The sequence below is a fragment of the Convolutriloba macropyga genome, unplaced genomic scaffold, assembly GCF_964194025.1.
Source record: "Convolutriloba macropyga unplaced genomic scaffold, txConMacr16.3 SCAFFOLD_2899, whole genome shotgun sequence".
NCBI lineage: Eukaryota > Metazoa > Xenacoelomorpha > Acoela > Convolutidae > Convolutriloba > Convolutriloba macropyga.
The window spans coordinates 1-11,840 of NW_027452402.1; the positions used below are offsets into that span (position 1 = coordinate 1).

The following is an 11,840-nucleotide window of genomic DNA, read 5'->3' on the forward strand; positions in this document are numbered from 1 at the left end:
CTCCAAGTAGGAGGCTAAATGTTGAATTAAATTAGACGGTCGCGGATCCTAGTTAAACTAAATTCTAGGATAATTCTTTCCATACGTCCAGCCAATTTTTTTTCATATGCAAAAGTCAGGCTAAATAAAAAGTTCCGACAACATCTGGTTTCGATCTCGTGACCTTCTCCAATCTTACCCAATGCTTAACCAATTTCGCTACATGTCCTTATCTTTGAAAGACATTGAAAACACGTCATTATAACGGTCGCGAGCATAATTCCAGGACGTATGTTTTAGTTCCAGTTAAAGTCCAGGACATCACATTGGGTCCAGACAAATGCTTTTCTTACCCAATAGCTGTCAAGGACAGTCTTTTCATAACTTAAATCTATCGGAGATGGTCTTTTTTAATATTTCCAGGTCTCGACTAGGGATTCAGTTCAACCGACACATTACTCAGAGAAAAACAGAGAGCAATTGGTTGGAAACTAAAAAAGACGTTTCCGGAAGTACTGTATGGTCTATTCTTAAGTTATTGTTCCGACCCCACATGTTGTTCAGTCAATTTTGGCCGATCGATATATTCACCGTAGAGAAATATTAGTGGTATCATTAAAAAGCTCGTCCAGCGAGGAATTCAAAATTCAGAAGATTTTTTTGATTTTCATAACTTTTGAGGAGTCATTGAGGAAAAAAATTCGAATTCAATTCAAGTGCTGTTTTTTTCAGAAAATTTTTCCTATCTTTTTTGTTTTTTAGTCACTCTGGGACTTGTCACTTTTCATATCGAAGTTCAGTTAATGGCAGAAGTCATTAACAGTCAAATGATGCCCAATGTTTAAAAAAAATGACTTCAAGGAATCCCTCATGTTTTTTTTTGCTTCAACTCTGAGTTTTTGTAATTTTAATTGAAATTTTGACTTTCATTTTGAGGTTTTACACAAATTTTGGAGTCCTATGTCATAGACTCATTGATTAAAAGTTTAATAGGTTTCGTATTGAGCATTAAGCGAACTATCTAGTGCTTTAAATGGACAACTAATGGCTGTTAAGACTTTGAGCATAAATTTTCAGAGTTTTATTTTCAACATTAACCAATCATAAACTTGTCTTCCTGATTTGTAAGTCAGTCTTAGTAATTACAGTAACCCCTTCCTTCCAAGATTTCACAAAAATTTTTCCCAACTTTTGGATGTTTTCGTATTATTGGTTTCTTTTGAATTCTTATCCCATTATGTTAAAATTTATAGCTCCAACTGGTTTAAAAAAGACGTTCATTGGATCATTTACAAAGTTTTTAGAGAAAAACGTATGGTTTAATTGGCTTCGGCACTTTCCTCTCGCACTTTGCTACTGATGTTTACGTTTTTGACTATATATATATATATATATATATATATATATATATATATATATATATATATATATATATATTGTTGTTTTCATAGTCTTAAGACTTATTTATAGCTCCAACTGGTTACGAAAATTTTTTTTGAACATTAACCAATCTTAAACCTATTTTTGTGAACTGTAAGTCAGTCACAGTAATATCAGGTCTCTTTTTTTTCTATTTCAGACAAAATCTGTCTAGTTAGCAGTTCTATCTTCTAACTATTGGTTTTATGACTTCCATGCACGAGTTTTCATATTTTTTTTTCTAATTCTTGTATTTTTTTTCGTAACCCCGTTTCCTTTTGAAATCTTAACACATTATCTGAGTATTGATGGCTCCAGCTGGTTTATAGAAGACGGTCAGTGGATCATGGATAATGTTTTCAGAGAAAAGCATATGGTTTAAATGGCCCCGGCACTTTCTTCTCGCACTTTTCTCTTTAACTTTTGGATTTTGACTGTATTTGTTGTTGCTTTCATAGTCAGTGATTTGTTGTAATGTTTTATTGATAACTTTTGGATGAAAAACATCTTTGTCGTCGCATCGAGGCATAGTCTAGCGTATTTAATGGCTTCTGTTGAGTTCTTTTGAATTTAATGGCATTGATAGTACGGGTTTTCTCAAAAATTTCCCGGTTTTAATGTATTTGTTCGTATTTGTTGATCTTTTGAAGTCATATTTTAAAAAAAGAAGCATATCAACGCTGTTATAGAATTAAATGAAAGTGAAAAAAATTTTACTAAAACTTCCTGTTTTTAGTGGATTTTCAATCGACACTTTTCTTGCTCAATTTATTTGAATTGCTGTTTTTTTCGGTTCTTTTTTGTTCTTCATGTAGCCGTAAAATGTTGACCTATCTCTTAAGCTTGTAATTAAACATTAAATGAATGGTGTTACTCGAAGCAGTCAATTTAGAGCGAATGGTTAAAAAGTTCTTGATATTATACCTTTTCAAAAAATTTTCAATTTTTTTTAGTTTTTGTTGTTCTTGTAATTTATTCTCAACATCGAGAGGTCCCACACATTTCCTTGTATTTTAAAAAATTGACATGTTTATTGATAATGTGACGTACCTGTTGTTTTGTTTGTAGGACAATATGCGTTTTTATAAAAAGTTATGTGAGTTGTGTATTTGTTTCTTTTTCTCTTCCTTTAGCACAATTGCGTAATAACAGATCCCAATAATTTTCAAATGTGGCCCAAACAATTTTTTTTCAGTATATTTTTTAGCTGATTTAGTATAAATATAAACTGAAATAAAAATACATATTACTCAGATATTATCTAATGATTTTAATGGCTTGGATAATTTGTGCTTTCGCAAAGTATTTGTAATTTTTCGAGTTTTTCTGTGTCTCTAGTCCGTTTCCAAGGCTTAGTCTAACCAAAGAAAGGTCCAATTGTTTTTTAGGTCACATTTACTTTTATAATTTTTATTCAGAATTTTTTCGTTATAAGCTAATGATTTTTAAGACTTTTGAAATTATTTGGTTTAAAAATGATCGTATTTTTCAATTTTGCCTCATTATTTCTTCACTTTTTCGAGTTGTTACCTAGTCTCGTTAAGGAAAATTTCCATCTGCTGTTCAGTTGGGAAATAGTAACTTTATATAGTTAAGGTTTTATCTGATTGCATTTTGACGTTGTTACTAGGTGCTTTTAAGTTTAGATATTGGGTTTTTGCCTTGGAGTTTTTGTTTTTTCTTATTTTTTTGTTTTTTTTTATCTCGTAGTCTTTTTAATGGCAGACCCTAGGAGTGATGTAATGGGGCATGTCATTATGTAGTTTAATTAGTAGTTAGGTTATGTAACGAAATTTTTTAACGTTTTTTTTATCGATGCAGATGTAACTATCTATTTTTGTTATCTCTTCATTTGGTTGAAAATTAAGCAAAACATGTAGATGAGCTCGAGTCGAAACATCATCAGCGCACATTAGCGAGCCTCCTTGTTCTTTATATATAGACAAATCTATCGCTTGGCATGAAGATGGTTTAATGATGCTCGATTTAATCATGGTTTAAGGTGGTTTAATGCCCTTTTGTGGTTTTCCCACCCATTTTTTGAAATGTGTTGGATTGGTTTAGACCGAATGCATATGAATACAACACAAGGGCTCGGAGCCGTGATCTACAACTATAAACAGACAATATTCCTCAGCATATTGTTTACTCAATTTCCGAAGCAAACGAGCACTTTAGATGATCTGTTTCCGATTGCATTTTGTCGCATTGAACGCCTTAAGTATACTCAGAAAATCATTTTGCTTATTTGAATTAATAATGGATGATACAAGCGCTAAAGATTTTTAAAAAGCAGTTCTCAGTTTCTATATTTTTGTGTATTGAATTCCGACTGTTTTTCTTTGATTCTTTTTGTTTTGTTACTTCTTCTCTTAACCATTGAAGGTCCGTTTCGGGCCAAGATCCATAATAGTGCATAGATGTTCTCTACTGAATTGGGCATCAATGATGTATTTTTGACATATCCGGTCCCATTTGCAGGATTGCAAAGAATAGCATAGTAACTCCATAGAATTAAAGACGATTCTTGGTTGAAAAAAACAAACTTGATAATCCATTAACAAAGAAATAAATTTCGAGATAAACGAATAACTGACGTTTCGCGAGAATATCAACCTAGACAATTTACGCATTTCATTGAACGTTTTTGCGACGATAAAACGATGAATGGGAGAATAAGCGGTTAAAAAAAGCGTAATTAAGATGATAAACGCAAAAAAACGGTAAAAATTTCCGCAAAACTAGGGGTCCGCAGAAATTTAATGAGGAGGTCAATTTGAGCTATCCGCATGAACGCTCTGATGGGAGTAACAGGTTGCTACGGTGTAGCAATTTTTCTACCAGCAGAAAAGGCAGAATTTGAGTACTAATGTCATGGAAAAAATAATCTTTTCCTGATACCAGAACTTACAAAGAGGCAAACCTTCTGAATTAGTGTACGAATCAATGATAAAAATTAGTCAACTAGAACTTTGCTTAATTTAACAACAGGGCAAACTTTTTCACCGAATGCTGTTTTTAGTTTAACGGATCTCACAATTTGTTCCGAACCAGGATATACTTCTATGACTTTGGCCAGTGGCCAAAGACCTCGAAGCGTGAAATCCTCTAAAACCCAAACAAGATTGTCTATCTTTAAATTGGGACAATCTTTTATCCATTTGGAACGTTTCTGCTGGTTTGGGAGATATTCTCTAAGAAATCTGTTCCAGAAATGTTTGACCAAGCATTGTGAAGTTCTCCAAGACTTTGAGATTGTAATCTTTTTCTCAGAAAAACACCAGGTGGAAAATTAACAATGGCTCTGCCCAAAAGAAAATGATTTGGTGTTAGGGGAAGTGGGTGGATCATTAATGTCGCTCGAAGTGTTTGTGAGGGGACGGCAGTTCATGTTAGATTCTATTTCGCAAGTGAAATTAGACGAAGTTTCATGTGTTAGTGTTTTTGATCCAATGACCTTGTACAAAGACAATTTGAACACTTGAATTAAGCTTTCCCAACTACCACCAAAATGTGGTGCAAGAGGAGGATTAAACTCCCATTCAATTTCAATATCAAGAATATGGAGTTTTGAGGCAAATTCCTTTAATGCTCTTAGTGTTTCGATACTTTTCTTTGGTTCCGAACAAGAGCTGACAAAAGATTTCGCGTTGTCGGAAAGCAATTTTCTTGGCCTTCCGCGGCAACTAAAGAATCTGCGGATGCAATTCATTGTTGAGTCTGTAGACAGGTTTTCTGCTATCTCCAAGCGGACTGCTCTTAACACCAAGCAGGTGAACAGAAGTACGTAGCGTGTAGCGTCTCTGCCACATTGAGATACGCGGAAAGGACCTATGAAGTCGAATCCTGTCGTCGTAAAGACAACGTGGTGCCCACTTGGTAACTGCTCGCATGGTAGGTCAGACATTTGAGGTTGCTGGATTTCTTGTATCATTTGCCGACAAAGAATTGCATTGGTGGACTGTCTGCCTAACGACAGCTCGGCACTTCAAGATCCAATAGTATTGCATAAGGAGGCAGCGCGTTTGTTGAACTCCTGAGTGAGCGTTGACGATGTAAAAATTCTTGATGAGAAGCTTCACAATTGGGTTTAGACCATCAAGAATTATTGGGTGTCGGGCAGTTTCTAAAACCATTGCCATGGACAACTGACCTTTGGCGCGGAGCTGATCATTTTTGTCAACATACGGACAAGGGGTCTTTCAAATGACTTTATATTGAAATTTCCTTGCATTTACGTAGACCAGATGTTTCGTCTGCAAAGTTTTCAATCTGCGATACCTGGATCAGGCACCTGTATGCAAAAGTATGATGAGAGAGAGCCAAATGTTTGCTTCGCATCTTGCAAAGTTCGTGGAAAAAGAAGCAGTACGCAGTCACTCCTATCAACCGATTCCAGATGCTAAAACGTGCAATATCTATTACACACCCTTCAGTAGACCGTTTAGAGGCTTCCAGTGGCTTTATTGAAAAAAAAGTGGATGATGCTTAAAGAGATCTTGACAAGGCCATTCTTTCTCTTCGGAGCGGAGAAATGATGGTCCACTCAACCGACGAGGAGTTGATTTCATCTGTCGAACATCATAGCCTCTTGATCCCTCATCAGCGGGACTATCAGATGAAACGATATAGCGCCAATTGAGAGATGAGGAGACGTCGAGAATCTTTGCTAGTCTATTGGCAACGAAAACTCGATGCCGCATTTCGGGAGTTCTCAACCAATGGAGTAAATTTGTACTATCGGACCAAAAAAGTAATTTTCGATTTCCAAGTCTCGCTGTTCTTTGATAAATTGAGCTAATTGCGCGCCATACACACCGCTTGCAACTCCAGTTTTGGAAAAGTCATCCTCTTGATCGGAGCTACTCAGGCTTTGCCCATCATGAACACTACATCTACAGTTTTATCAACGTACTCAGTTCTTAGATAAGTCACTGCTGATAGAGCATACTCTGAAGCGTCTCTGAACGTGTGAAGAGCTGTTGACTGAATTTTCGTGTTTCTACGGAAGAGAGCTCGTGGAATGCTGATATTCTGGTAAGAGGGAAGTTCGTTTTTGAATTGAAGAAAGTCTGGGAACTGCTGAACGTCCAGAGGTGCGTTCCATTCTGGACCTTGATTCCAAGCCAGTTGCAAAACTTTCCTAACCCTGATTTTAAAGGGGATATAGCGCCAAGGATTTCAAAAATTGAAGCGACGAACTTAAAAAGTTTCCTCTGTGCTGTGAATTTATCATTGAGGAACCTTTTGAAAAGCCTTTTCCCAAAGATGTACTCGTCAGTGCTGGGTGCTCACGTTGCACAGTAAATCCAAAACTTTTTGAGGTTGAGGTGATGGCACATCGGGCTTCAAAAGATTTTCGTTTGCGACGTTTTTTCAAGAACTCGTCGGAATTGGAGTTCCACTTTGTGAGGGTGAAACCACAAGTGAAAGGCACTCTTTGTTACTGTTCATAACGTTTACAGCACTTTCAACGTTTGCTGTTGAGATATAATGTATATACGTTTGCTGTTGAGATATATAATGTATAGTGCGTCCATGTATATATTACGCTCAACGAAGTGTAATATTTAAGGAAATTTGTCCTGATTGTCAAGTGCTGAACGAAAAGAGCGTAGGACGCAATGCATGGGAAAAATGTTGCGCGGAAGATATGTCCTGTGTATTCATAATCTTCGATATTGCCATTGTGATTCCAGAGAAACCGAACAAACGCACAATCAGAGGGAACCACCTTAATTTGCATAAACTTTCGCTCAATATCTGCTGAAATTGCCACGGAATCTTAAGATGACTCCCACAAAATTACTCAACAAATAGGTTCCCTTCAAAAGGTTCGAATTCAAGGATTACCCTTGAAAAAGACTGGATGCATTTTTGACTCTCTTGATTTTTCCGGGTTTGTTTTCATTTGAAACGGGATGATAAAGAAGATAAGAACATGCTGCTTCTTTGTCTGTAGCTGGATCAGTTTTGACAACATAACCATCTTAAAGATCTTTCTGGAGCATCTCCCCATACTTATTTTGTAGATCTGGTTTCGATGAGAGCTTTTTGTTTAATTGCTTTAACTCTTTTTCTGCTACCCATCTGTTGTTAGGTAAATTGGCGTTTTCCTTCGAAAGAAAGCCTATTTCGTAGTGACCATCAGACAATTTTGTAGTCGACTCAAAGATTTGCAGAGCCTCCTCATCATTTTTAGACATAGCCTTTTTTGATGAAGCTATACCGTAGTTCTCAATTTTCATCCACTGTTGTACTTTTGTGAAAAGTTCATTGTCTAGATGAAGATGAGAGTTGATTTGTGTTTTCAACACTGGATTCTATTCGTCTGCTGTGACGCTATTTTTACCTGCACATATCCGTCCTAGAGGAGTTTCTTCAACCCAGTGCGTGTTTTTCGGGCCTTTAATCACCTTACTGTAATGGATCAGTTCCAGATTGTCCAAGCCGATGATTATTGAGACTTTCTTGTCATCAACATTAGGGAACGAAATGTGATTGAGATGTTCGATTTTCTTGCAAAGCTTGTTCAACTCATTAGTGTTAACAGGGTTCATATTCAAATCGGGATCTGCCAAGACTTCGTTTACAAAGATTGGTAATTTATTAGACTGATAAGGTTTAATTTTTAAAGACACTGGAGAACAATCTGTTTCTTTTGTTGTGTGGTGGCCACTGATAGGCATCTTGCTAAAAGTGTACATATCAATACCTAGATTCGGAGCTGCGGATTGGACGAGGAGGCTCTGTCAACTTCCGTTGTCGAGATAAGCATATGTCTCAAACGTTTTCTCCCCGTTAGACAGTTGAACTGTTAAGAAAGCAATTTGACCTGTGCCATGCCATTGAAACCATTAAACTGTTGAAGACGATCTTTTTTCTTGATTTTTTGCAATGAAGATCTCATGGAGCATTGTGTGGTTCTTTTTTCCGCAGTCTGCAGAGCGACAATTTTTTTTTGATGTGCATTGTTGTACATGGTGAATATCCAAACACTTGAAACAAGGTTTTAATTTTTTTCACGTGTTCTCGTCTCTCGAGCGGATACAGATCTTGGAAATGAGAACATTTGTATGAATACTGACAGCTACAACTATTTGGACAAGGGACACCTTTCGCAGGGCTTGGTTGAAAGCTATTTGACGGGTTTATGCGTTGATCCTGGTGTGATCTGTTGGACGGACGATTGAATTGGTCTTGCTGATCCGGTTGCTTCAAAAGGTTGTTAGAGGCCTTTGAATGAGCGCTTGGAGGTTGAGCTGATGCAAAAGAAGTGGGTAGATCTCGGCAAGCCTTTTGCATAAATTAAAAGCCACTCCGAAAGCTCTTTCAGAGATGCTTGAAGTAAACTTCTTTCCAAAACGTGCTTATTCCATTCCAAGCGGACTGGTGTTGAAAGCTTGTTCCATTTTGTCGCCTGTATCTTCGGAACCAATTTCTGAAAACAAGAAGACATTGCGGTGGGAGTCTGTGGCCCAATACCAAATGTTGGAAGTGTAAATGATGGTTGCGAAGTTCTGATTGGCGAAGTCAAACAGAAGTTTGAGCCGCCTGATGAGAAGCATGGAATAAAGGACATGCGCCGTGTGGTTTTGCGGAAATGGTATTGAAGCCACCAAAGGCAACTCCAGACAAGGCATTGTTGATGGTGCTGGAGCTTGATACGTCAGCAGATGTGAGTTATTCCGACAAATTTGCGGGCGGCAAAAGTGTGTTTGAATCTCCCATTAAGCTGCTGGTTGCAGCATTGTTAGGGAAGGACTCACTGTAACAACCGTATTAAGCGGGTGCTGAGAAAATGTTGGCCGTTAAGGACAGTTAAGTATGAGTTTGATGTCTGCTGTCGTCAAAGGTCACCCTCTGGATGTTATTTGTTTGGTTGCTTTGTGGCGCGGACACAAGAACCTTTTTGTATTTTCGGTATGCGGAAGTTGTCTTCCGTATCTTGGATTTGAGTTTGCTCAAATGAGAGCATAGAGTTTCTGCGTAAGATGATGGCGCTTTGTCTAAAAGTTCTTGAATTGTAAAGTCGTACTTCGCCTGAAGTTCCTTGATTACTTGGAGAGTTTCCTGGACTGTTTCTGAGTCCTCGCCGCAGTCAATGCCGGATGTAATAAATTCGATGCACCACTAGATTTCACTTTCGTACATCAACTTTAAGTTGGTCAGACATTTTAATTGGGGATCTTCAGAGACCTGCTCGTGACTTTCGGTTTTGTCGTCTGAGTACTGTGTCTGCAAAAATGAGGAGATCATTGTTTGGTTGTTACTTCCTGTAGACTTTCCAGTTCTAGTAAAAACCATTGACTTTCACCGGTCTTTCTTCAAAGTGCTATGAAACTTTGTCAGCAAGTCTGTTAGAAACTGCAAAACCTACCTGGAAAACCTAGCTGATTACCTAAAATCTACTAGATACCTACCTGAAACCTAACCAGAAACCAAAATGAAAAACTACCCGAAAAAACCTAGCTAAATACCTAAAATCTACCAAATACCTACCTGGGCCTACCTGCAACCTGCCTGAAACCTACTCAATAACCTACCGGATACCACTGAAACCTACCTGATACCACCAGAGGAGCCTACTTGAAAACCTAACCGAATGCTTAAGAATATCTATATGCCTACCTGGAACCTATTTGATGTTTATTCAATAACCTAACTGATACCACCTAAACTTACCTGATACCACCAGAGAAACCTATCGGAAAACCTAGCTCAAAACTAAAAGTTTACCATATACCTACCTGGGACTACCCACAACCTACCTGATACCTAATCAATAACCTACCGGATACAATTGAAACCTACCTGATACCACCAGAGAAAGCTAACTGAAAAAACCGAAACCTACCTGAATACCTTATCAATGCCGACTGTACATACCATTTGAAGAAAACATATATTTCACAGTAAGGTCGTTACTTTTCCGAACATAAAAACAAAGAGAACGCTGTTGATGAACGTGTTTCGTACACTCGTGTGTAACCCTCGTTTCGTAAAATCGGGAACGGAGACTAAAGCGCTCGGTCGGGGTTACCGGAAAACGCAAGAAGAAAATATTGTTGAAACATCGAAATTTTGGCGGTAAATTTTGGTCATATCCGGAAAAAATTCTCAGGTCGCAAGAAAGGGGTGAATAATCAAACGGTCGAAAAAAATAACAGGGAAAGATAAATTGTAATAATGAAACAAGAAAGTCCAGTCAAATATGAAGCTCGTCTCGTGATGGAATGGGTGTTTTCCCGGGTGTTGCATGGGATGGTTGGGTGTTTTCTAAAATTTCCTTCTCTACGCTTTTTACGAGAAAAAAATTCTTCGAGAAGGAAATTTTAGATCCTTTGTCTTTTTCGTTGGGCGTCAGAAAGTCGCATTGGTCGCCCTAAGTATACTCAGAAAATCATTTTGCTTATTTGATTCAATAATGGATGATACAAGCGTTCAAGATAAATATATCAGTTCTGAGTTTTTATAGTTTTGTGTGTTGTTTTTCTTTGATCCTTTTTGTTTTGTTACTTCTTCTCTTAACCATTGAAGGTCTGTTTCGGGCTAAGATCCTTAATATTGCATAGATGTTCTCTAATGAGTTGGGCATCAATGATATAATGATGACACATTTGAGGCCAGAGAACTTAAGACTTGAAATCTTTCGTCAAATTATTCTTTTAGAATAATGTTCAACTGCAGTTCAAATTTTCTGCGGTTTTGAGTTCCAGCAAAATTGGCCAACGTGAAATGCGTGGTCGAGGCTACTGAGACTGGGAATTGAAAACTAAATGACTAATAAGTAAATTAATTAATTGAGATTTGGAAAGAACTAACCAGCCCATTTTCGGCACACAGAATTAACTGTGGCCATGCCCGCATAGCCGGTGGCTTTCCTAGTCTTGGCAATGAAGTTCAGCACGCCGTCACTCTTTGGTTGTATATCCCACTGAGCCTTTCTCCATTCTATCAGGTCATCCAATGAAACATCGTTATTTTTGTGTGGGTCTGTTTCCTCTGTGAATATATGGATATCAACGACCACCAAATGAAGTCTGACTCGTTTCAGAGTTGAGAAGACGAGGTTGGCCATGTCCATGATTCTTGTAACTCGTTCCTTTATCTGAAGTTAAACTCGGGTTAAGGATTTTCCGAAAGTTATGTAAGTGCTCTGATATGCGCTGATTTTGAAAAAAAAAACTCATAGCAAAAACTTACATAGAAATGCGCTGAAATTTAGGTGATCATGGCCTCCTGTAAAAAAAGTTCATCGTCGGCTACTGAAGTAGTAACTTGCATTGAAAATTTAGTTTTTACTATATTTTGAGCAGTCTTAGCAAATTCACAGGTAAAAGGGAGCGACACAGGTACGGGAATATATTGAACATTTTCCTAGGAAGTAAATGTGAAGCTTTTAATTCTGCAATTTTGCCTAATTGTACGATGAAATCCAC

The 11,840-nt window shown here is 37.5% G+C and overlaps 1 protein-coding gene across 1 annotated transcript; it reads right to left on the bottom strand.

The window, feature by feature from the left end:
* Window positions 1–10,733: 10,733 nt before the first annotated feature.
* LOC142357449 (uncharacterized) lies at window positions 10,734–11,505 on the bottom strand. The gene is made up of 2 exons (XM_075409074.1): window positions 11,224–11,505; window positions 10,734–10,783 (listed from the first exon to the last, which is right to left on the bottom strand). The coding sequence occupies exons 1-2, from the start codon at window positions 11,483–11,485 to the stop codon at window positions 10,734–10,736; spliced, it is 312 nt and encodes a 103-aa protein (XP_075265189.1). The 5' UTR covers window positions 11,486–11,505.
* Between the last annotated feature and the right edge of the window lie 335 nt (window positions 11,506–11,840).